The sequence below is a fragment of the Pteronotus mesoamericanus genome, unplaced genomic scaffold, assembly GCF_021234165.1.
Source record: "Pteronotus mesoamericanus isolate MK-2021 breed Mesoamerican mustached bat unplaced genomic scaffold, CSHL_Meso_final scaffold_118, whole genome shotgun sequence".
Taxonomy (NCBI): Eukaryota; Metazoa; Chordata; class Mammalia; order Chiroptera; family Mormoopidae; genus Pteronotus; species Pteronotus mesoamericanus.
Genome location: NW_026555301.1, coordinates 2,001,405 through 2,028,848, shown reverse-complemented (window position 1 = coordinate 2,028,848; position 27,444 = coordinate 2,001,405). Strand labels below are relative to the sequence as shown.

At 40.8% G+C, this 27,444-nt stretch overlaps 1 protein-coding gene across 1 annotated transcript in view; it reads left to right on the top strand.

Moving 5' to 3' along the window:
* Positions 1–24,384, top strand: part of NINL (ninein like) — a 216,209-nt gene extending 191,825 nt beyond the window's left edge. Inside the window, exons 19-21 of the mRNA XM_054587462.1 lie at positions 12,484–12,642; positions 21,398–21,511; positions 24,152–24,384. Coding sequence (XP_054443437.1) covers positions 12,484–12,642; positions 21,398–21,511; positions 24,152–24,343 — 465 coding nt within the window. The 3' untranslated portion in view covers positions 24,344–24,384. The remainder of the gene's footprint in view (positions 1–12,483; positions 12,643–21,397; positions 21,512–24,151) is intronic.
* Positions 24,385–27,444: the final 3,060 nt, after the last annotated feature.

Sequence of the window (27,444 nt, the reverse complement as noted above, 5' to 3'; positions counted from 1 at the left end):
GTGTGTGTGTGTGTGTGTGTGTGTGTGTCTGTGTGTGTGTGTGTGTGTTAAGTTCTACACAATTTTATCCCCTCTGTCTACTCATATATCCACCACCACAGTTAAGATGCTGAATAATTTCAACTCCACAAGGATATTTCATATTGTTCTTTTATAACTAGACCCATGTCCTTCCTGTCCACTTACTACCCCAGCCCCTAACCCTGGACAACCACTAATTTTTCCTTCACTTTTAAAATTATGTGATTTCAAATGTTATATTAAAGGAATCATACAGAATGTAAGGCTGATTTTCTCACATATCATAACACTGGAGATCCAACCAAGTGGCAGAATTAGCTTCTTTTTATTGCTGGATGGTATTCCAAGGTATTGATGCTGTACAGTTTAATACTCATCTTTTAAAGGATAGCTGGGCTGATTCCAGTTTTGTGCTATCACAAATGATGCCGCTATGTACATTCCTGTGCAGGTTTTTGTATGAACATACGTTTTTATTTGACTGAGATAAGTGCCCAAGAGTACAGTTGCTGAGTTATGTGTGGTAGTTACATGTTAAGTTTTATGAGAAACTGCCAAACTGTTATCCAGAGTGGCTGTAACAGTTTACTACATTTCTACCAGCAATGCTTTCTTCATCCAGTTTCTCCATATCCTTGCCAGCATGTGATGTTGTTACTATTTTATTTTGGCCACTCTGATAGGTGTGTTCTGGGACAGAAAACCTAGAGGGGCTGGAGCTGAGTATCTCCCCTCTTACATTGGTTCCACTCTGGTAGAGTAGTTTCCTCTGAGGGCAAGAGAAAAACAGAGTGCTGTGAGTATACTCAAAATGGTCACTGCATTGGTGTATTCAGGTTGCCATAACAAAGTACCACAGACTGGGTGGCTTAAACAACAGAGATTTATTGTCTGACAGTTCTGGAAGATAGAAGTCCAAGATCAGGATGCTGGCTGATTTGATTCCTGGTGAAAACTGTCTTCCTGGCTTGTGGACATCTCCCTTCCCACTGTGTCTGCACATGGCCTTTCCTCAATGCATGCACACAGAGGAAGAGAGACTGTGCTCTTCCTTTTCTTCCCATAAGGTCACAATTCTATCCAATTAGGACCCCATCCTTTGAGCTCATATAACCTTAATTACCTAAAAGCCCTATGTCTAAATACTATAACATTGGGAGTTAGGTCTTCACTATGTGAATTTGGAGGGCATAATTCAGTTCATAGCAGTTACTTTATTGTCCTCTTGCTAGAAGCATGGGGTAGTTTCCTCTGATCTTAACTGCAAGAACCAGATAAGGCTTAGGAAAGTTGGGGACTCCCTGAGACTGGCCTCCTATGACTTTTTAACTCTCAAGCCAGTTCAGGCACAGCTCCCAGCACTCATCCTCACAATGCCAGTTTCCTGTTCCGTTTCAGGCTCCAGTCATCTGCCCCTGGTAAAATGTAATTCTCTTTACCTGTATCTCTAGTTTTCAGGGCATTGACTTGCCCTGTGACCTCATTTCTCTGATGGATCTAAGAATTATTAGTTTTCAGTTTAGTTAGCTTTTTGCTTGTTAGGAGCCAGACCAGAAACCAGAAATAGTACTATTTTTTTAATTTTGGTTTCTGCATGTTCACTCTTAGGACATAGATGTACAATGGATTTTTATCTGTTGATTTTGCATCCTGCCACCTTGCTGAGCTTACCTGTTGTTCTAGGAGTGTTTTCATTACCTTTGGCTTCTTAAATCACTGCTCCATCTCTGAGATAAGTCCCCAGTAGCTCTTCTCTCCTGGTTTGCCTCTTCCCATGAATGGCTAATGAGAGGTTTCTGCCATGGGGACCGCCTCAGACCAGTCATGTATGGGTGGCTTGTCTTGGCTCCGAGGTTTGGGTGTTCGTTTCCGTAAGTGTATGGTAGCCTTGCTTGGGCCTTCTCCATCAGGAGAATAATTCAGGGATTGATTTAAAATGAAAACTTCAGACTCTGCATTTGCCTGAGGACCAGGTTTATGTAAATGACCTATCTGGGGATTTCCTGGGCTCAGAGAGCTGCCTGACCCCTTCACCATTCCAGCTTATCTATAGGACACATTTGTAAATGCATTATAGGTATCCATTTGTTTTCTTTCCCTCAACTTTTGTTATGAAAAACTGTAAATACACAGAAAAGTTGAAATGATATACACTGATCAGCCACATACCATAACCTTAATTTAACAGTTAACAACTATCATGTGTGCTTTAGTTATTTGTTTATATCTGTCTTTTTATTTCCGTATGTGTGTATTTTCTGAATGATTTGAGAGTTACAGATATATTAATATTCTCCTAAATATTTCAGCCGGTGTCTTCTAAAAATAAGTGCATTTTCTACCTAACCACAATTCTCCTATCACACTTAAGAAATTTAATCATGATTACTTATTATCCAATACTCAGACCATATCCACATTTCTCCAGTTATTCATAAATGTCTTACATAGTGAACTTCTTAGATCTAGGATCCAGTTGAAGTTGACACACAACACTGAACTGTTAATGCTATTAGAAATTACTGGCATAAAACAGCCTCTTTACTGTGCTATCAAACCTTTGGGTCAAGGATTCAGACTGAGCACAGAGCGGACAGCCTGTCTAGGCTCCGTGATATCAGGGTCTTGGCTGGAAAGGCTTGACAGCCGAGTTGACTGAGATGGCTAGGGCTGGAATCATCTGGGAGATCCTCTCCTTGAAGCAGGGCTTCTAGAGGGTGTTTCGTGGTGATGGGGGTCTGGGGGTTATCAGAAAGCAAGTGTTTCAGGAGGACAAGGTGGAAGGTGCAAGGCCTCTGACCCCACCTTGAAAATTACTCTATATCTCTACCACCAAGACCCTACAGAGCCACAGAGAGGATCATAGACTTGCCTTGGTAGGGGAGAGTTAGGTCACAGTGTGGAGGGGATATGGAATTGGAAAAACTGTTAAAGAGGTTTTTTCAAAAATATGGTTGGCCATGATGGGCCTTTAGTCTTTTTTTTTTTTTTTTTTTAAGATTTTATTTTTAGAGAGGGAAAGAGGAACAGGAGGGGAGAAACATCAGTGTGCAAGAGTTACATTGATTGGTTGCCTCTCACATGCTCCCAATTTGGAACCTGGCCAGCAACCCAGGTATGTGCCCTGACTGGGAATCAAACTGGCAACCCTTTGGTTTGCAGGCCAGCTCTCAGTCCATTAAGCCACACCAGCCAGGGCCAGTTTTTTTAATCTAAAACACCTGTTTCTCCCCAATGATGCTGAAATTTTAAAGAGACATGTCAGTTGTCTTGTTTTGTGCATCTGTATTGTAGCTCTGTCCGGCTGTTTTCTAATAGCATTGTTCAATCTGGTCCTCTGTCCCTTGTTTTTCTTAAAAACTGCAAAATATCCATGTGCTCAGGAGATGGCTGTTAACATCTCCTTTTGTCCTCTTCACTGTAACACAGATGAACTCAAGTTAAAATTAAAGAGGCGATTAACACAAATACCAAGAGGCAGCTGGCCTCCCACACCTCCCAACGTGGTGCCCTGAGCAGGATACAGCAGTACCTGAACAGTCTTCTGGTCAGAACACATTGCCTGAGCCTAATCACAAGAGAGTATCAGACAAACCCCAAATGAGGAACTATTAAAGAGGGGGAGGGACTGTGTCAAAAATGTCAGTGTCATTCAAAGGCTGTGGAAATGTTCCAAATTCAAGGAGGCTAAAATGACATGACAGATGCAGGAAATACCTGATCCTAGACGAGGAGTGATACTCCAAAGATCATACTTGGGCCAGTTGACAAAACTGGCATGTGTGTGGTACAACAAGGCTCATGTCCTAAAGCCAGAACTGCATGGCAGTCTTGTGGGAACACACTCCCTTTCTTCAAAATGTAGCACAGGGCTGTGGCTCAGAAAACCGCCTTGTATACATGTGCGTAGAGAACACCAACTGCAAAGCAAATGAGAAAAGGGCTGTCAGCTGGTGAACCTGGGTAAAGGGTGCATAGATGTTCTGTGTACTAGACTTGCAACTGTTTTGTAAGTGTGAATATATTTCCAAAGAAGGAAATATTAATGATGAATAAAAGAAAATCAGCTAGGGTGTTTATACCAGTACTTGAAGGAAGATTCTAGTTCTGGCTGTTAATGGAATCAAGGGTTTCCTCTGAGGAGAAGGTAAATGTGTGTCAATATTGAAAAACAATTTTAGAAGGATCCAAGATGGTGGCAGAAGTGCAAGTTACATTCACCTCCTCCCAGGACCAAACTGGAATTACAATTATAGAACAAGCAACTTGAAGACTAACTGAACAGAAGTCTTATAACCAAGGATTTACAGAAGCCACATTGAGACTGGTATGAAGAGCAAAACACAAAAAGGGCTGATCCTGCACTCACGTGTGGTGGTTAAGATTCTGGAGGGATATCTCAGCTGCAAGGTCCTCCATGAGAAGTATGGGAATCTGAACCCCAAGCTGGGATCCCCAGCCCAGAGCACTAGAGCTGGGAAAAGGAGCTTAATATCTGGCTTGAAGATCACTGGGGATTCTGTCCACCCAGGAGAGATGGGAGTCTGCTAGAAATCCAGGTTCCCTTTAAAAGGACCTGTGCACACAATTTTATTTGCAGCCACTCACCCTGGACTCTGAAAAGGCAGGGCAGCTCAGAGTGGACTGGAGTTGTGCAAACAGAGATTGGATAATGAGGCCAATCTCTAAAGAGGATTGAGAGATAGCTGAAAAAAATAGTCTTCAGGGTACCTGGGCTGAGTCCCTTTCTTACGCAGCCCACAGATGCCATCTGGGTCAAGCACTCTCCTCTATACAGCATTAGTCTGGGGGAATGCAGTAGCCCCACCCCCCAGATTCCCTGTCAACCAGCTTTGCCAAACTCATGCCCTGCATCAGAGTCAACTGCCTGGCCTTGTGGTGTAGACTTTCTTGGAGGGCTCTTGAGGAAGTCTGGCAGACTTGAGGTGTCAGAAACTGAGCTGTGTGGCTCTAGGGCAGAGGCCATTTCCTTCCTTCCCTGCCATGAGCTTGACCAGAGTCACCTCCTCACAACAGAGCCCCACTCTCTGAAGTCTTAATGGTTGTACCTTGCCAAGTGCAAGGAGTCAGCTGGCTGGGCCCATAGTGCAGACTTTCTAAAACATATTTTATTTATTTAGTTTTAGAGAGAGGGAGAGGGAGGGGAAAGAGAGGTAGAAAAACATCAAGTGTGAGAGAAACAAGTCAGTTGCATCTTGCATATGCCCGACTGGGGACCACACTCACAATCCAGGCATGTGCCCTGACTGGGAATCGAACAGGCAACCTTTAAGTTTGCAGGCCAGTGTTCAATCCACTAGTCACACCAGCCAAGGCTCTAGGAAGGTCTTGAGGAGGTCTGGGCAGAATCAGGGAAAAACTAAGCTGTGTAGTTATAGGGTGGGGCCATGTATTTCCCTCATAAGCCCGACCAGTGTCATCATTCCTGTTCAGAGCTCTTTCTTCACACAGCCAAATCTTGGTATATTTGGGGCTTATGAATTCTGCTGGCCTCACCCTGATGATTCCCTGAGACCATGCCCCACCAAAAAGGTCCATGGGCACCCAGATGGTGGCAGAGGTCCTTGGTGTACCCTGTGACTTTTGCTGAGTGGCCTCAAACCCAGCACTGGTTGCTGAGATTGAATCTGTATCAGTCTGGTGAATACCACTCTCCTTTAACTGGTGGCTCACTGAGAACCTATCTCATACCAACTCACATATTATCAGAGGCTTGTTCAGTTGACTGACTCTAGGAGGCAGCTGGCAGGTGGAGGCAGATCTTGGGGTACCTTTTGCCTTTTGATGATCTGCCATTTGGCTTAGAGCTAGTTGAAGCCAGCCTTGGCATGCAGCTTAGTTGGCCCTTCCCATGCACACCCATACCCAGCAGAGGGAGCCACAAACTGTGAATCTCTTTGTAGCTCCTAATAGGTAGTCCAGGGCCAGTCACAGGTAGTTCCAGACATTGAACTGACATTGAATTCCCTCCAAGAGGCCTTAGAAACAACATATCTAGAGGCAGACTTCAAATCACGTGAAGCATGACTCAATTAGCTTCACAAGCAGCACACCCAAAGAGAGATTTTGACAGGCACCAGACCCTGCTGGGGTATATTCTGCTTTGTGTGGTAAGTCCCTGCACAGCAGCTTCTATGCTATAGTGAGGGTTAATCCTCACAGTCAGCCAGCTGGAATATCAACCTCACCCACTGATGGGGCAGTAGCAATCAAAACTCAAATAAGCAGGAGGGCTCACATAATCCACGCAAAGGGATATTCCTATAGCACCTTGTCCAGGTACTCAGGGAGACTGTGCCACTGAGCCCCAAAGACACCTACTACATAAGACCACCATAACAAGACCGGGAGACATAGCAGAACTACCTAATACACAGAAACAGAGAGGGAGCTAAAATGGGGACACAAAGATTCATGCCTCAAATGAAAAAAAAAAAAAAAAAAAAGGAGAAATCCCCAGATAAGTAATTAAATGAAATGGAGGCAAACAATCGACCAGATACAGAGTTCAAAACAATGGTTATAAGGATGCTCAAGGAACTTAGTGAGAACTTCAATGAACAGATAGCAAGCATAAAGCAAACACATAGAAACCATAAAAAAAAGAACCAGTCAGAAATGAAAACACTAGAAGGAATCAACAGCAGATTATATGGAGCAGAGTATTGAATAAGCAATCTAGAAGACAAGATAACAGAAAACAGTCAGAACAACGAAAAGAAAAAAGGATCTTAGTAAATGAGGGGAGTCTAAGGGACCTCTGGGACAACATCACATGTAACAACATCCACATCATAAGGATACCAGAAGGGAGGAGAGACAGCAAAAGATTGAGAACCTTTTGAAGGCATAATGACTGAAAACTTCCCTAACCTGTTGAAGGAAAAAGTCACACAGGTCCAAGAAGGGCAGAGAGACCCAAACAACATGAACCCAAAAAGGCTCATACCAAGCCACATCACAATAAAAATGGCAAAGATTAAAGACAAAGAGAGAATATTAAAAGCAACAAGAGAAAGACAGTTCCCATAAGGAAGCTCTAAAAGGGAGCTCCCATAAAACTGTCAGCTGATTTCTCAACAGAAACATTTAAGGCCAGAAGAAACCGGTGTGAAATATTCACAGTAATGAAAAGCAAGGACCTACAACCAAAACTGCTCTACCCAACAAGGGTATCACTTAAAATTGAAGAAGAAATAAAGAGCTTCCCAGACAAGAAAAAGCTATAGGAGTCCATTACCACCAATCAAGAAATGCTAAAGGGACCTCTTTAAGAAGAATAAAGAAAAAAAGGGGGGGGGACATAATTATAAAAAATAAAGTGGCAATAAATGTGCACCTATCAATAACCTTAAAGGTAAACAGAGTAAATGTGCCAATGAAAAGATATAGGGTTGATAAATGAATATGATATCAAGACCCATATATATGCTATATGGAAAAGACACATACAGACTGAAAGTAAAGGAATAGAAAAGGATTTTCCATGAAAATGGAAACAAACAAAAAAGCTGGGGTAGCAATACTTAGACAAAATACTTTTTTTAAAAAGCTGTAATAGACAAGGAAGGACATTACATAATGATAAAGGCATCAATCCAACAAGAGACTACAGCCCTTGTAAATATTTATGCACTCAATATAGGAGCGCCTAAGTGTGTGTGTGTGTGTGTGTGTGTGTGTGTGTGTGTGTATAAATGAAATATTAATGTATATAAAATTAGAGATTAATAGTAATACAGTCATAGTAGGGGATATAAATACCCATTTGACATCGATGGATAGATCTTCCAGACAGAATATTAATAAGGAAACAGCAGTCTTAAATGACACACTAACCCAGATATATTTAATTGATACTTTCAGAGGATTTGGCCAAAGTAGCAAAATATACATTTTTATCAAGTGCACATGGAACATTTTCTAGAATAGACCACATGTTAGGCCAGAAACAATTCTCAGTAAATTTAAGAAGATTGAAATTATATCAGGCATCTTCTCTGACCACAATGGTATGAAATTAGAAAACAGTTACAAGGGAAAATAAACACACAAACACACGAAGGCTAAATAATATGTAGATCAACATGAAGATCATTAACAATGAGGTCAAGGAAGAAATAAAAGATACCTTGAGATAAATGAAAACACAACAACCCAAAATCTATGGGACACAGGGAAAGCAGTCCTAAGAGGGAAATTAATAGCATTACATGTCTACTTCAAGAAAAAAGAAAAACTTTGCCCTGACCTAGTGGCTCAGTTGGTTGGAGAATTAACCTGATATGCCAAGGTTCAGGTTTGATTTCTAGTCAGGAAACATGCAAGAATCAACCAATGGATGCATGACTGTGTGGAACAACAAATCAACAAATCGATTTGTCAGTCTGTCTCTCTCCCCCTCCCCTTCCTCTCTTTCTAAAATCAATAAAAGTAAAGATGAAAAATCTCAAATAAACCATCTAACCTTACACCTAAAGAATCTAAAAAAAAAAAAGGCAAAGCCTAAAGTGAGCAAACAGAAGGAAAAAAAATACAGATCAGAGCAAAAATGAAAGGTATATAGTCTAAAAAATAAGATCAATGAAACCAAGAGCCTCTTCTTGAGAAGATAAACAAAGTGATAAGCCTTTAACCAGAGTTGTCATAAAAAAGGAGCAAGGACCCTAATAAGTAAAATCAGAAATGAAAAAGAAGTGAAAACTGACACTACAGAAATACAAAGGATTCTAAGAAAATATTACAGATAACTACATGCCAACAAATTGGACAATCTGGAAGAAATAAATACATTCCTAAAAACATACAATTTTATGAAACTGAATCAAGAAGAAACAAAATCTGAACACACCAATTACAACCGATGGAATTGAAGCAGTAAAGAAAGCAAAATCCTGACAAGCAAAATTCCTGGGCCAGACATCTTCACAGGTGAATTTTCAAAGGAGAACAAACATCTGAGGAAGAACCAATACTTGTTGTTCTCAAACTATTCCAAAAAATTCAAGAGGGGGGAACTGCCAAGCTTATTTTATGAGGCCAGCATTATTTTAATTCCCAAACCAGAAAAAGACACTAAAAGAAAATGATACACTAACATTTCTGATGAACATAGATGAAAAATCCTCCACAAAATATTAGCAAACTAAATTCAGCAATACATAAAAAAATTTATACACCATAATGAAGTGGGATTTATTTCTGTGATGCAAGGTTGGTACAATATCCACAAATTAATGTCAAATAGCATATAAGCCAAATGAATGAAAAAAATCATGTAAACATTTCAATAGATGCAGAAATGCATTTGACAGAAACCAGCACTTATTTAAGATAAAAACTCAGCAAAATAGGAATAGAGGGAATATACTTCAACATAATAAAGGCCATACATGACGAATCCACAGATAACATCATGGTCAGCAGGGAAAAACTAAAAGTGTTCTCTTTAGATCAGAAACAAGACTGGGTTATCCACTTTCACCTCTCTTATTCAACAAGTACTGGAAGTCCTAACTAGAAATCAGACAAGAAAGAGGAATGGAAGGCATCCAAATTGGTAGGAGAAGTAAAACTCATTATTTGTAGATGACATGAAACTGTATGTAGAAAACTCTAAAGATCACCTCCAAAAACTACTAGAACTGATCAATGAATTCAGTAAAGTAGTAGGATACAAAATTAATATCCAGAAATCTATTTTCTTTTTATACACTGATAATGAAATATCAGAAAGGGAAATGAAGAAAGCAATGCCATTTACAATTTCTTTGAGAAAAAATAAAATACCTAGGAATAAATTTAACCAAGGTGGTAAAAGTCCTGTACTTGGAAAATTATGACACTGAAGAAAGAAATGGAAAGAAATTCAAATAAAGAGAAGCCTATAGCATGCTCATGGGTCGGAAGAATTAACACCATTAAAATGCCCATACTACCCAAGGTGATTTGTAGATTCCGTGCAATTTCTACCAAAATACCAATGGTATATTCCAGAAATGTATATAGAACCACAATAGATCCTGAATAGCCACAGCAATCTTGAGAAGGAACAAAGTTAGAGATATAATACTACCTGATATAAAACAAGGCTATATAGTAATCAAAACAGGATGGTACTGTCATTAAAAAAAAAAAAAAAACCAAACAACTACAAACATATAGATCAATGAATCAGAATAGAGAGCCCAGAAATAAACCCATATATGTTCAATTAATATTTGATAAAGGAGGTAAAAATGTACAATGGGGTAAATACAGTCTATTCAGTTAATGGTGTTCTGAAAATTGGGAAGATACAACAAAAATCAAACAACCATATTCTTAGACCATATACAAGAACGAATTCAAAATGGATTAGAAGCTTAAATGTAAGACTTGAAAACAAAAAGAAAAAAATAACCTAGAAAAAAGAATGAATGCTTAAATCTCTGACATTTTTCTTAATATTTTCTTCTGATAAGTCTCTTTGGGCAAGGGAAACAAAAGAAAAAATAAAATGGGACTGTATCAAACTAAAAGGTTTTCGCAAAGCAAAGGAATCCATCAACAAAGTGAAAGGACAACCTATTGAATGGGAGATGATACATCCCATAAGGAGTTTATATTCAAAAGTTATAAAGTACTCATACAATCAACACCAAAAAAAAAAAAGTCAAATTTTAAAATGAGCAGAGAACCTGAATAGACACTTCTAAGAGCAAATACAGATGGCCAATAAACAGATGAAAAGATACTAAAGGTCAGTAATTACCAGAGAATTGCAAATTCAAACCATAATGAGATATCACCTCACACATGTCAGAATAGCTATCATAAGTAAATCGACAACGAAACATTGGTGGAGATGTGGAGAAATGGGAACCCTCATGCACTTTTTGTGATAATGCAGGTTAATCAGCCACTATGGAAAACAGTATGGAGGATCCTCAAAAAAATGAAAAATAGAACTGCCTTATGACCCAGTGATTACACTTTTGGGTGTATACATAAAGAAACCCAAGACACTAATTGAAAAGAATATGTGCACCCCTATGTTCACTGCAGCATTATTTACAATAGCCAAGATACGGCAGCAACATATGTGCCCATCAGTAGGTGAGTGAATAGAAAAACATTGTTTTGCATATATACAATAGAATATTACTTGGCCATAAAAAAGAATGAAATTTTACCATTTGCATCAAAATGGATGGAACTAGAGGGTATTATGCTAATTGAAATAAGCCAATCAGGTAAAGACAAATACCATATGATTTCACTTACATATGGAATATAATATAAATAAACAAAAAACAAACAGAGAATACACTATAGATACCAGAGGGTGAAAACAGTGAAGGGATTAAGAAGTAAAAATTGGTAGTTAAAAAATAGTCATGGGGATATAAAGTACAGGAAATATAGTATAGGAAATATAGTCAGTAATATTGTAATAATTATGTATAGTTTCAGGTGAGTACTGGAAATATCGGGGTAGTACTTTGTAAAATATGTTATCATCTAACCACTATGCTGTGCAACTGAAACTAGTACAAATTAAAATTGAGTGTAAACTGTAATTCAAAAAATTTTAATTTTCCCAGTTAAATGTTATAAACACAAGAAAGCTTTATACCAGTTGTAACTACCATCAACTTAAGATATGACAGCACCTCAAGATGATGATCAATTTACAGAGAAGAAAAGGAGAAATCATCACAGGGGAAATGTGTGGGTTCACTAAGCCTGAATAATCTGAGTTTCAACAACTTCTAGATTTCATTATGTGCTTATCAAACCCTCAGAAACATAAAAGTAATGTGGTTGTTAGCACGGTTCTGTCCTGGGGAAAAAGTGAGGTGTGTGTATTGCCAAGAGTGCTGAAGCTAGGTCAGAGGATGATACTCTGAAAATACCTGAGAGTTCATGACACAAGGCCTCAAGAACTGACTGTTGTGGGGAAAAGCAAATGAACAAAAATGTGGCTTATATGAAGATATGCCTGAAAAACAGTTGACAGTAACTGAAATTTCTATGGTGAAAGACTGTAGAGCCAACTTCCTAGTTGCTTTTTTAGTTCACAGGGCATTTGCACACCTACCCAGGGAGCATTTAAGCATCCGGTATCTGCTGGATGGTGGTGATTTGGATCTTTATGGCATATAACCACCTTTCGTGGCTCAGATGTCTCATTTTTTTCTAGGAATAGAGCAGGATTTCCTAAGATTGCACTCTTACCGCTTGGGCCAGATCATCCTCTGCATTGGAGGGTGCTGAGCATCTCACTCAGTAGGTGCTAGTCCCTGCTGTGGTACCCAAAAATGTCTCAAGACAGTGTAAATATCCCCTGGAAAACAAAAACATCCCCTGTTAAGAACCACTGAAATGATCTGAATTGAGTTTTAAAAAGATCTGGTTTAAAAAAGAACTTTTTCATTTGTTTCAACCCATTTGCTTTAGAGTCAGAAATGTAAGGATGCGTTGTTTCAGCTCAACCACAGGGCCCTTCAGCTGGGAGAGGAGGCCTCTACCCAGCAGGCCCAAACTGAGAAAAACTGCATCACAATTCAACTGTTAACACAGAGCCTAGAGGAGGCTGGACAGCAGGGCGAGTTGCAGGTGAGGAGTAGCTGGGAGGCAGTGGGGTAGAGAGGAGTAGGCACAGTAAAGAAACAGCCTAAAACATATCAGAAGCACATGTTTTTAGGTAGGCAATGCCTACAGAAAATGTCAAAAGGTGGGCACTGCCCTGCATGTGAAGTGAAGGACTTAATTGGCAAGCCTGGGAAAATATGTGGATTTCAGCAGCTTTTGCAAATCCCCGTTATCTAGAAAAGGTAGCAGAAAGGAATTAAATTCTGATGATAAAACAGTACATGGGTACAGTCTGTTTGGAGGACAGTTTGGCAAATTTTGTATCAAGAGCCTCAAGAATGTCAGTATCCTCTGACTTCATGATTCTACTTACTGAGTTTTACCTGAGCATTGTGGAAAAACTTAGAAGTATTTTCATTGCTGTGGTATTTGTAATAGCAAAACAGAATTGGAATCTATTTGAATCATTCAACAATTTACTGAATGAGTCAGTAAATTATGGTACAGCTGTTAAAAACCATGTTTTCAAATAATATTTAATGTCTTGAAGAAATGATCAAGATATAATAAGAAAGCACAGCATATAACACTGTACCAGTCTTACCAATAGAAATTCTATGTGTAGAGGAAGGGCTAAAGTATGACAATACAATGTCAGGTGTGGTCCTTTGACTTGCTAGGATCATGGGTGATTTAAATTTTGCAATTTTTGCTTTTCTGTAATTTTCTGAAGCTTCTGCATTAAACATGAGTCAAACTGCTAAGCTATTTCTTATACTTGTGGGATTGATTAAAAAAAAAAAAAAACGGTGACCAAATTTAAAAACTTTACCTCGAACTTGAACCCATCAATCAGGAATGTCAGCCTGAGACTGTCACGGTCACAGCTGAGAGAGACCTTTGAAGAAAATAAAAACCAGGTGGGTGTATATGATGGTCTGAGATGCTGGGTCCCATCTGGAAAAGAGAGACGGTGCAGTTCAGTGCTGACAGAGGCTTGTCAGGACTCGTCCATCCCAGAGAAGTTTTCAGGCTGGCCTGAGGTTGCACAGCTAGCTGGTGAGGCACTTACCAGGCCCAGGACTGAAATCAAGCCTAGTTCAGAGTTGCGTTGACCTTGAACAGACCATGTGGAGAGCTGTGTCTCAGTTTACTCCAGAGGGAAGGAGGCCAGTAAACATGTCCTTGGGTGTGCCCTTTACAGAACTGAGGAGCCAGAGGAAACCTTCAGGGTGGCATCAGAGGAAGGGGAGTAGTGTCAGATCCAAGGCAGCCAGTCAAGGTCTTGGGGCAGAGTAGACCCCATGGGTAAGGAGCTCCATGCCCCTATTTCACACATATTTACATGTGTACAGTGAAGCCCTGAAGTTGCACATGTCTGTATATGTCACACCTGCTATCTCCTAAACTGTCCTGCTCCAGCATTTGTCCAGCGCTTGCCAGGACTGTAAGGTACAAAGATGGAGAGTCAGAGAGCTCATAGCTGTGGACAAACATGAACCTTGGGGTGCTCTACCAGTGTGAGATTCAGGCACACAGAGGGGTAGCCAGTTCTTCCTGGGAGATCCAGATGTTCAAGGGGGAAGAGAGAATGGCAGGTGTGTAACAGTAGGAAGTGTCCTGAGTACTGAGAGCCCAGTGCAGACTCAGATATGGGGTGCACTTGGAAAGCCAGGGCTATAGGAGGAGAGAGCCTTTGGGAGAGGCCACCCAGAGCACAATATATTAGGGGTCTCTAACCCACGTGGCCTCAATCCCAGCACCAACCTCACTTGAGTGTGTCACCTGAGTGTTTTCCTCGAGCCTTTTTGCAGGTTCCCCTACTGGTTTTTGACCCCACAGCTGGCCTTGGCCTTGGTGACACCTGGTATGAAAGGGCAAGATGCCCAAGGCTGCAGAGGGGTCAGCTTGGGTGTGGGCTGTTGGGGGCTCCTGTAGGCTGTCAACTTTCCCACTGCATGCACTTTCTCAGAGGTGCTTCTGTACTTGGGGGTTCCCTTCTCTATTTAATAGTGTGAAAAGACCATTGAGAAATTGCCTTGGTCAGTTCGAGCCCTTTGAGGCCAAAAAGTCAGCCAGCATCACAGGCAAGAGATACATTACTTAAGCAGTCCTATTGCAACATGAACTGGTTTCCGTTTCTTTGTGATTTAGATTCCCCTCTGAAACCACACTGATGAAAGTCCAGAGGAGGGAAGTACAGGCATCTACAGAATAGTTAAGGCACCTCTGTGTGTGCTGTGGTGAGGATGGGCATGAAAATATGAAGATGCATGGGAAGAAGCCATTGTTGTCACTGAGGCATCAGTGGGTGGTTCTGATAAGGAAGATCTAGGAGGTCACTAAGCCATGAAGGTTGGACCAGTAATAGCAGGAGAGCGGCTTGAGTAAGGCCCTGGGAAGTCTCAGCGCTGTTATTTTTAAAAACATGCTGACCAAATCCAACATTCTGTTGATCCTGCCCGGATGCAAGAGGACGACTCAGGTCCACCCCTCAGTGGATGAATGGCATGGCCTCCACCTATCAATGAAGAGAAGGCTCAGAGTCCAACTCTCAATGGGACAGGAAGAGCAGCCTAAGCACTCTGGAGCTGGACCAGCACCATCTGCACCTCACTTCCATGAAGAGGAAGATGAAAAGGACTGGAAAGAATTCAGCTCGTGAATGCTTATGTGCTAATTGTCCATGTAGATAGTCACAAAGTAGGGCAGCAGGGACTGCCACACTGGGTACGCAGCGGCCTCCCTGCAGAAAAGGTCGCTGTCAGGAGCACAGGTTCAGCGGGGTGGCTGTAGAAGGTCAGTGAGGAGCATAAAGCAGTGTGTTCAAAAGAAGAGTACATCAAAGGAGGTAGGAAGCAAGGTCAGAGTAGGAGTGCCATTGGGATGCAAAATCACAGGGCCTGGGATGGAGCTTGGTTTTGGCTGGGGTGGTTGCAGAATGACTCATCTAAAGCGGGAAAGTCTAGAGGAAGCTATTTTTGCTGATGTATCTCAGCACTGGTTTTTCCTTCTCTTTCCCTCTCAAAGTAGCATGGCAACTGTCCCCTGGAAGCTATTCAGGTACGTCTCTCTGGGATGACCCCTGTCCTAGAGAACAGTTGTGCGTTACAGTGATGATATGGTCCTTTAGAGATGTGAGGTGACACAGTTATTATTGAAACAAATCTGGGCTGGAGGTTTGCAGCCTCATTATCACACTTGTGTGGCCAGAGTGGGTACCCTCCCTTTCTCTCTCTCTGACCACTCTGAGACCTGCTCTGTGACTTTAAAAAAAAAAAAAAATTATGAGTTTATCTGAGCCAAACTGATGAACATACCAGGGAGCAAGATGCCCTCCTAAGTGTGACATTTGATGGTGCCTCAGAGGAGCATAAGGGCCGATATGACCAGTTCTTTTAGGGACCAAGGAAATACTGTGTACTTAGATGAAGTCCCCAGAGTCAGAGTGATTTAAATGGTGTTTGGATACGATCTCCTGATTGCCTAAGGAAAATATTCGCCACATGAGGTGCAGTTCAGTCATAATGACTCAGCATAACTCTGTGAGTTCTGTACAGTCCTCTGTGGCTAGGGGGCTACCTTCCACACCTGCTCCCATGTTCCTTTCTGCATTCACTGTGTGTTAATTACCCTCTGTGCCATAGCCCCCAAGAGGTCTTAGGATTGTAAACTCTCCACTTAAAGGAAAGTTACCATGTCCAGCTTGCATGGGTTACAGTTTTTAAATAAGCAGAGTCCAGTGAGGTGTGCTGGAAGGTAAAAATGAACAGAATATATACCATGATCCTCCCATGGATCTAATGTGAAGTCTCAGCATCATCATTCTGAGGATCACAGGCACAACTTTTCCTCTCGCTGAGCAACTCTGGCAACATGGAAGTGCCTGAGAATAGGCTGTTTATAAATCCTGCATTCTGCTGCAGAGGCAGATACCACAGATGAGAGATGCCTTACTTGCCCTTCCAGCTGTAGGCTTAAACACAGAAAGCTGTAGTTCTCAGCAACCACACCAAAGCTGTTGTAACCTTTTCTCTGGTACAGCTGCACAGGGCCAACCTGAGGCTGAGAGTTTATACTCCTGGCCAGCACTTCCAGGAGATCCACCAGCTACAGGAACAGATGAAGCAGAACAAGCCTCCGGGCTCTATGGTCGAGCTACAGGAGCTACTGGAGTGGGAGCAGTGGGCAGCTCAACAGCTCCGCTTGGAGTGCAGCCTCTAGGAGGAAGCACGGAGGTGACTGGAAGCACAGTGTGTGAATGAGGACAAAGGCCCTGAGGTTCTAGCTGACGGTGACAGGGAGGATGAGGTTGGCTCACTGGTCATTCAGCCAAAAACTACCCTAATGCCAAGGGGAAGACAGCCCAACAGCCATCCTAACTCCATGAGGATTGGTTGTACAGAAGCTGTGAGGGCCTGGTTTTCATGTTAATAATGAAGGACTCTAACAGATGACCAGGAAGGATCATGGAGGGGCAGTAAGCCTCTCAGAGTAGGTGTCCTTTACCCACTCAGGGAGCACTTGAGCAAGCTGATCCTGAAGTTTTCAGCCTGGGGGCCACAGTTCCTCTAGATGCAACCTGTCCTTTGGGGATGCAAGTGTCTGTTGTAGGCTCCATGGCTATACATCTGGGGCCACACACCGATTGCTTACAGGACCTAAAAGGTGGTGATACAGAGAGGTTATGAGTGAGGTGATGGGGTATTGGCCCCTGCTGTGTAGCACTGTGGGAGTACAGACCTAAGCATTCCATTTCTCCTGATTTCAAAGAAATACCAGAAACTAAATTTTTACATGAACACTCCCAGTTCCCAAATGATGCACATAATTTTTAAAAAATCTTAAACCATTATGCAGACGGAAAAAAAAAATCCACCTAAAGGCACACAAGGACTGCATAAGTTACACGCTGATCTGGGTATTAGAGACACAGAAATGACACAAAGACAAAATGATGCAAAAGGGCGTTTTGTGCCCTCTTGGAGCCTATATTCCAGTGGTGGTAGGGAGACAAAAAAAAATGAAAAAATAAAAAATGCATAATGTGAGTAGCATGTCAGATGGTCATGAGTGCTGTGGAGTGGGACACATTGCAATTTTTAATAGGATAGCCAGAGAAGGTGGCTCTTGAGCCAACACCCAAAGTTGCTGAGGCAGCAAGCCATCTAGTAACCTGGGGAAAGAGGGTTATAGGCTGCAGAAAGAGCATGTGCAATGGTCCTGAGGTGGGTATGTACTTGGTATGTTTAAGAATAGCAAGTATCAGAGAAAGGGAAGAGGAGGGGAGAGGGTAAGGGGTCAGCAAGGTAACAGCATAGACTTGGGGAGCCTGCTGTGTGCAAGGCACTGCACTAGGCATCTAGAGAGGTAGAAAAAGGGTTACTGCCTTAAAGGGCAACAGGACAGTGGCTCAAGAGCATGGACTGCAGAGATTGGTATCCTGGTTCCCCCACTTCCCAGCTGAGTTACCATAGGCCAGCTACTTCACCTCTGTACTTCTGGTTCCTCATCTGTGTAATTCAGATACCAGTGGTACCCACCTCAAAGCATTATTGCAAGGCATCAATGAGTTAGCACTTTTAAAGTGCTTGAATTGTCTGTGGAAACATGTGCACCCTATGCGAGGGTTAATTTAAGAGCTCAAGAAAACAACTTGATCCTGAAATGTTGAAACATAGTTCATGAGGAAAGTCCAGGGCAGAAGTGATCAGGAGCCAGAGGGCAGTCGGTGCCTTCATGCCCCCAAATTAGAGCAAGGCTTGAAAGGTCAGTAAAATTCAGTGTTTGTAAAACAAATTCTAACAAAGACTAACCTTTCAGCATTTTGCAAAAATGTTAACCTAGAGACAAAGGTAAGCTGTGATAGATTATTGACCAAACAAAGGAATTTAATCAGAAATTCTTTAGAAATACTTAGTAACACATATGAGGAAACTCACTTTGGAGCCATTTATGATTTAATTTTCGGGAAAAGCAGCTGGCTAATTCTTGGACTACAAAAAGAAATAACGGTTTTGTGGCTAGGGACACACGTATTTTTAAAATTTATTTTTATTTATTGTATTTGTTCCATTGCCATTTATCCCCCTTACCCTCTTCCACCTCCATCCATCAACATATCCTCCACAATCACCACGCTGTTGTCCACGTCCATGAGTTTTTTCTTCAATCCCTCCATCCCCACAACACCCCACCAGCTGAGAGCTGTCAGCCTGCCCTCTGTTTTGCTTCTTAGTTCAGTTTGTTGATTATGTTCCACATCTGAATGAAATTATGATACTTGTCTTTCCCTGACGGGCTTATTTCACTTAGTGTAATGTTGCAAAGGGTAACATTCTTTTTTATGGCTGAGTAATACTCCATTGTGTAAATGTATCATAGCTGTTTTATCCACTCATCTATTGATGGAAACTTGGGATGCTTCCAAATTTTGGCTATTGTAAATAACGCTGCAATGAACATGGGGGTGCTTATATTTTTTCCAATTAGTGTTTCAGGTTTCTTCAGATAAATTCCCAGAAGTGGAATTGCTGGGTCATAAGGTAGTTCCATTTATTTTTTGTGGTATCTCCATACTGCTTTCCATAGTGGCTGCACCAATCTGCATTCCAAAAGTGCAAAACGGCTCCCCTTTCACCACATCCTTGCCAAAACTTATTTATCGATAGCCATCCTGACCAGTGTGAAGTGACACCTCATTGTGGTTTTGATTTGCATTTCTCTGATGATTGATGATGTTGAGTATCCTTTCATGTGTCTATTGGACATCTGTATTCAAAAACAGACACATCTGGAGAAGCATCTATTCAGGTCCTTTGCCTATTTTTTTAATTGTATTGTTTGATTTTTTGATGTTGTTCTAAATAATTTTGAATATTAACTCCCTACAAACATATTGGCAAATATGTTCTCCCATTCCATGGGGTGTCTTTTTTATGGTTTTCTTTGCTGTGTAAAAATTTAGTTTGACATAGTCCCATTTGTGTTTTTTTGTTTGCTTGTTTCCTTTCCCTTTTTGATTATTATTGGTGTACAAAAATACAGCTGATTTCTGGATATTCATTTTGTACACTGCTACTTTACTGAATTCAATAGTCAGTTCTAATAGTACTGTCCACTCCGCCCCGCCCCAGAAATCTTCAGGATTCTCTGGAAACAATGACAACTTTACTTCTTCCTTTCCAATTTGGATGCTTTGTATTCTTGAGTGCTTTAGGACTTGAATTCAAGAGTGGTGAAAACGTACATCCATGTCCTGTTCCCCATATAAAGGGGGATACTTGTGATCTTTGTCCATTAGAATTATGTTGCCTGTGTTTGTCAGATATGGCCTTTATTGCATTAAGGTGTGTTCCCTCTTCTTTTTGCTTTGCTGAGGGTTTTTATAGCCTTCATTTTATGTGGTGTATCATGATTGATTGATTAGCAGATATTATACCAACCTTGCATCCCCAGAATAAATCCCACCATATCATCACATGATCTTTTTAATGTATTGCTGGATCTGGTTTGCTAATATTTTGTTTAGGAACTTAGCACCTATGTTCTTCAGGGACATTGGCCTATAATATTCCTTTTCTGTAATGTCTTTTTCTGGCTTTGGATTTAGAACACTGGTCTTGTAAAATGAGCTTGGGAGTCTTGAATTTTTTGGAATAGTTTGAGGAAAGGGGTTATTTCTTCTCTGAATGTTTGATAAAGTTTACCTGTGAAATCAACCAGTCCAAGACTTTGTTTTTTGATGACTGCTTCAATTTTACTAATTGTAATCTTGTCTATTCTGTTTTATTCTTCCTGATTTAGTTTTGAAAGATTGTGTATTTCTAGGAAGGTATCCATTTTGTCCAGATTTCCCAATTTGTTGCCATATAGTTGTTCATATTTTCTTAGAATCTCTTGTATTTCTCTGGTATCAAGTTATTTCACCTCTTTCATTTTTTTAATTGGGTTTTTTTGTTTTGTTTTGTTTTGTTTTTTAATGAGCCTAGTTAGTTGTCGTCTTTTCTATCTTTTCAGAGAACTAGCTCTTGGATTCATTGATCTCTTTTACTTTTTTTAAGACTCTTTTATTTCTCCTCTGATCTTTATTTCCTTCCTTATACTCATTTTGAGCTTTGTTGTTCAAGTTCCTTTACATGTAAAGTTAGATTGAGTTTTTTCTTGAAATAGTCCTTTAATGAATTTCCTTCTTAGGGCTGTTTTCCCTGTATCCCACAGATTTTGGGTTTTTGTGTTCTCATTTGCATGTTTCAAGGTATCTTTTGATTTCTTCTCATTGTTGAGTAACATGTTATTTAGCTCCCATCTTTGTGGGTTTTTTTTTTTCCACTTTTCTTCCTGTGATTGATATCTAGTTTCATAGCATTATGGTCAGAGATGCTTGATAGGATTTCAGTCTTAAATTTGAGACTTGCTTTGTGACAGAACATTTTACTCTATAAAGACAAAAGATTATCTATAGTTACTCTCAAATTTGCACATTTTAGCTCATTTCCACTTTATAGTAAGCAAGCCTGAGATGATTCACTTTAAAATGTAAAATAATGGGCCCTGGCTGGTGTGGCTCAGTGGACTGAGCACCAGCCTGCAAACCAGGTCACAACTTTGATTCCTGGTGAGGGCCTGTGTTGTGGGCCAGGTCCCAAGTTGGGGTTGAGGGGCAACCAACTGATGTCTCTCCCCCTCTTTTTATCCCTCACTTCCACTCCAAGAGTAAAAAAAAATCTTTAAAAAAATAAAATGTACAATACTGGCTTATAACCTTCTTTTGTGGCAGGAAGAACATAAAAAACAGCTTAAAGACATAGAAGAGTGGGTAGAAAAATTGGAAATGATTTCGAAGAACATGGAAATACTCCTACAAGAAAAAGTGGCTGAGCTGGGACAGCAGGTGAGTGAGGGGCTTATCAGTACAAACTAATACCTCTTTCAGAACTGTCCCCCCCTCTTTAATGGATGTTCAAGTAGCTGATTCAGGGAGTGACTATCTTCTCACAGACCTCAAGAGAACCCCATATTCATTTGGAACCAGTGAATCTGGGGTTTCATCTAAACATTTTGAGAATATGAATGTACACATTTTTTCCAGAAGATTAACAATTAAAAGCAATAAAAAAACTGATTTTATTAAATATATACCCTACATTATATTTTTAGATTGTGTTTAAGAATTCTTTTAAATTAGTAAGAAAAGATACTACAACTTGATCTTAGCCCAAACGCCAAGAAGCGATGGGGAATTTTTTGAGGTGTTCACTAACCTCAGAAAAGATGTTCAGGCATTCCTCGTACCTGTTATGTATCAAGGAATTGTTACAGGTAGACTCTGAGATAAGCCCTCAAAGAACTTACATTCTGAAAGCAGAGAGAGATAATAAGAAGATAAATGGCCTCGGGTTATAAGAGTTGCTCTGAAGAAAAGAAAATGGTGATGGGTGAGGTCTGGTGAGGATGGTCAGGATATGGCATGGCAGCATATATCTAATGAACAGAGACCAAGTTGACATTTTAGAAGGAAGAATGCTCATGGTGGGGCTGTTCTGTGCATTACAGTGCTTAAATGCTAGTAGCACCCACAATCACTAGGACAGCTGTAAAAGGGCACTCACCTGTCTCCACATGTACTAAGGAACATGTGCGAACCCCAAGGAGGAGGTGATTTCACACAGAAGGAGTGGCACATGTACATGTCCTTATGAGACCCATCATGGCATGCAGAAGGCCACTGAGGAGTTACTGTGGCTGGTGTGATCTTATGGGTGGGTACAGGAAGGCAAGGTCCCATCAAGGTCAGTAGTTTGGATTTTATTTTAATTGCAATTAGAAGCCATTGGAAGAGTTTAAGAGCATGATGGGATCTCTATTTTTGAAGAAATCACCATGGGGAAAAAAAAGAAATAACCTGGGCTGCTATATGAAGAAAAGAATGAAAACGGTCATTGCTGTCCTGATCAATAAAAGCTTACAATCTCATTCATCCAGCAATTAAATCAGTAAGAACTAACTGGCAGTGGAGCAGCCACCATGGGGAGTGCTGGGAGGGGCAACAAAGTCAGAAGAGACACACAAAGGCAAATACCAGCTGCTCCAAAAAAGTTGTATTGCAGTGCTAGAAGAAATGAAAGAAATGTGAAACACTGTAGAAATATTTTTGTTACATAATAATCAAGTATGGTTTATCTGAGGGATCCTGAACTGAGCTCAAATATGGTGAAATATTGTATTGCCTCTTGCTCCTGAATCATGGTGGAAGTTTCCCAGGCTGAGTCATTTTTAGGGCCTATCCCCCTTCTTGTCCACCTTCCTGGCTTTACTCTGCCCTCCACTAATCTTCTGTCTCCCTCGTCATCACTTTTCCTCCCTACTATCAGATTCATTCTGACTCCCCCTTACAGTCACTCCTTTGCATGTTTGCCTCTGCTTACCTGGCGAAACCAATTCTAGTCCAATTTTGTGGCTGTCGACCATCAGCTCTGCTCATATTCCCTGACACACTAGTATTCTGAGCCTTCTCTCCCCTTGGGGCTCCAGCATCTCTTCCCCCTCCTTTCAATTGTCCCTGGAAGACCTGAAATACCCAAAGCAAATGTGGACTGTACTGTGCCTTCCACACCTAGATCTGGCCTGTGCCACCTTGCCTGGACCACCCCCCCCAAACCCTTCTTTCCCCTGGGGTCCTGGGTTAAAGAGCCCTGGTCCTACCAGTTCTGTTTCTCCTCACAGCCATACATTCATAGAGTTGTCTTTGCACTTACCTGCTTGTCCTCATGGCTCACCCATACCACTGACTTAAGGCCAAAACCTTGGAGCACAGTGGGTTCCTTCCCTCAACTGACCCCCACCCACACCATGTCCCCATCTATTTCTTGCCCCAAACCCACTACTCCAACAATCATCTTTGGTGTCCTAACTGACATGTCCCAGTCCACTAGTATATGTGCTCCATGAGACCAGGGTTGTTGCTAGGACAGTGCCTAGCTCATGAGGGGTACCTAGCATATTGAATGAATGAGTTCAGTGTTGACTTAAGCCCAATGTCAGGACCTCCTTGCCTTTGTATCTTGAACAAGGACTCATGACTAGAGTGGCCTTGTGTCCCCATCCCTGGCTGTTGTTTGTGGTGACTGCACCAATTTGTAAGGGTGAATATAGTGCCTCAGTGTGTCCTGGGTGACATGATAGGCCTACAGAGCAAACTTGGGTGAACAATACATTTTTTGGCACTCTTGACATTGTCCTGAATACTCCTTTTTGAGGCCCATGGATTTTGGTCTTTCATGGCTTCATTTCCTGGTAAAATCTCTCATAGAGTTGGCTTAAATTTTCTTTACCACATAGTTCATCAAATTCCCAATTTCCTGTCTCATGTCAGGATAATAAAAATTGTTATGACATCCAATGTTTGGATTGGATCTGTAAAAACTCCAAAATTATGGTTTGTATAAAGATGGAAGAGTAAAAGGAGGCAAGCTGGTTGTGTAGCATTTCTGCACTAGATTCACAGTAAAGTATGGCTTTCTCCCCTCTCTAGTTTGAAAAGAACACAAAATCTGATTTGCTGCTCAAGGAGCTCTATGTGGAAAATGCTCACCTGATGAAAGCACTTCAGATCACTGAAGAAAAGCAACGAGGAGCTGAGAAAAAGAACCGAATCTTGGAAGAAAAAGTTAGCTTTCTCAACAAACTAATCAGTAAGATGACTTCAGCATCCTTCTCTGTATAACCGATTGTTTTTGTGGAATTCATTTTGAAAGAGCATCTTTTAAAATTAAGCCACTATGATGCCATAATTTTCAATGGCTTATTGGCCATATGTGCCTGGACATATGAGGCAGGTGCTGGGGAAATACGACACGTTGGAAAATACTACATTTTTATTAGCAGTCCTGGTAATTTCTTTGTCACTGGTGAAATCAGGTTATGGGGGCTCTCAGCAAAGAACAACTAAAAAAAAATGATGAAGTAAAACAATTTCATATTGTGCTTTGACTTTGGCTGTGAAGATTAAAATACAAAATTAGGGCTCTGTACAGTTTTACCATTCCACTGTTACTGCTTTGGGTTTAAATCATTAGTATTCTCAATGGTGGTTCTATACAAACATTCCAGAAAGGCTTCACTCCCTCTGACTGTCGCCCAGTCGTAAAAGACAAAGGAGTGGAAGTCCCTTTTTCAGGGAACTGCTGTGCCATGGGGACTGTGCTTATGTTAGGTCTGTGGACTCAGGAATAATGAATAAGTTATTTATTGCAAATGCAATCTTTTCCTCATTGAAATGTCATCACACTGGAAATTGTATTATATGTTTAAAAAAAAAGTAGAGTTTTATGCACTGGCTGGGTGGCTCAGTTGGTTGGAGCATCATCCTGTATACCAAAGGGCTTTGGGTTTGATCCCCTGGTCAGGGTACATACCCTAAGCTGTGGGTTCAGTGCCCACTTGGGGCACATACAGAAGGCAACCAATCAATGTTTATCTCTCACAATGACATTTCTCTGTTCCTCTCTAAAATCAGTTAAAGAACCCCCCACATCCTTGGGTGAGGACTTTTTTAAAAAAATACACAAATTTTGATCATTTGGTTTACTGTAATATGAAGACTTACTATTTGCAATAAACTTTACTATTAAAATTGATGTTTTTAATTTTTTAATTATAAAATATTTCAAATATATAGAAAAATAGTTTTATAAGAACCATTCCTGTGTCCATCCACTTGATATACTAAAAACATTCTGCTATATTTTATTATTCTTCTTATAGGAGGCAACTGCTATCCTGAAGCTGCTGTGTTCCATCCCCTTCTACCTGTATATTTACTATTGCTTGTATGAGAAAAACCTTAAAGCACTATGAAAAGACCCAAAGACTGGAATAAGTGTAAAGCTCAGTTCTTGGATAGGAAGACTCAACAACATTAACTGATTAATGTACTATATTCCCAATAAAAATATAAACTACCCCAATCAACCACCTGTCCCAGAACTGGGCAGTTCTAAAGTTTATATGTACAACTAGATAAGCAAATTAAATAATCTGGGGGGAAAAGAGCAATGACTGGGGAATAAGTAATACCAATTATTGAAATAGTAAGTCTCAATATAGTTTGGGTTACATGGATATATACATTTGTCAAAACTCATCAAAGGATACACATCTTCATTCACTTTGGGCTTCTGGCTGGGACTGGAGTAATTAATAAGGAGATTGAATCTAACAGACCTGAACAACACTATCAACCAACTGATGTTTATAGAACCAAACAGTCAACAACAGCAGATGTGCACTTGGAACATTCACCAAACTAGACCATATTCTGGACCTTGAAACAAGTCTCAAAAAATTAAAACAATTTGCGTCATATAGCCCTGCCTGTTATGGCTCAGTGAGTTGAGTGCCAGCCTGTAAACCAAAGGGTCACTGGTTCAATTCCTGGTCTAGGGCACATGCCTGGGTTGCAGGCCGGGTCCGCGCTTGGGGGTATGTGAGAGACAGCCACACCTTGATGTTTCTCTCTTTTCTTTCTCCCCCCGTTCCCCTCTCTAAAAATGAGTAAATAAAATATTTTTAAAAATAAATAAAGCTACTGTTTTGGGTGGTTTGTTTCACAGAACAGATAACTGACAACACTGACAAAGCACTTGCAAACATTCCCCTCTTCCAAAACACTAGAAACCAACATCACTCACAGTTGCAATATTCATCAACAAAATAGAAAATCATACATTACAGTATATTAAAGGGTAAACACACCATGGTCAGGAGTGCAGCTCAGGGAATCCAAATAGTTTTTTTTTTTAATCCTCACCCAATGATATGTTTATTGATTTCAGAGAGAAACATCAATGTGGGAGATACTGATAGGTTGCCTCCCATATGCACCCCAACCAGGGCTTGAACCCACAACCTAGGTATGTGCCCTGACCAGAAATCAAACCTGTAACCTCTTGGTGTATGGGCCAATGCTCCAACCAACCATGCCACCCAGCCAGGGCAGAAACTCAGTTAGTCATACCTTGGTACTTGTTGGCTTCAGAACTTGTCAAACGCTGTATTTGTCACATTTGGACAAGGAAAAAATATTTCAACACTCAGTGCTTGCTTGGGACTTGTCCCACTTGCCAGAACTTGTATGAGTTACAACACCACCTCGCAAGAGAAAATGCTTCATCGTTTGGAACTCGTCCATTTCGGCACTCGTCACAAGTTTCAGAACAAATTAACAATGAATACTGAGATACCACTATAGTTTAATGATAGAATTCTAGTCACATAATTCATAACATTAAGGAGTTAGGTGAGAAACAGTATGGTCATAACACAAGTTCCAAAGGCATACTTGGAAAAACAGTATTTATTAATTACCACTATTTTATTTTAAATTATGGAATTGAATTTATTATGAGGCTTCAAGTTGCACTGAGGGAGGCCACAAGTTTTGGTATTTTTCCTGGAAAAGATTGAGAAAGGAGACTGTGGCTTTCCAATAAAGTCATGAAAAAGATAAGCTGCCACCAATTAGCAGCAGCAGTCAACATTTTCTCAAAGTTCCAGCTCCCCCTGCCCCGCCAAAAAAAATTCTAGATAACAAAATCAATGTGAAAAAGAGGGTTTATACAAATATCAGAATGTTGCCCTAGCTGGTGTGGCTCAGTGGAATTGAGCGCCAGCCTGAGAACCAAAGGGTTGCTGGTTTGATTCCCAGTCAGGGCACATGCCTGGGTTGTGGGCGAGGTCCCTTGTAGGAGGCACATAAGAAGCAACCACACACTGATGTTTCTCTCCCTGTCTTTCTCCCTCCCTTTCCCTCTGTCTAAAAATAAA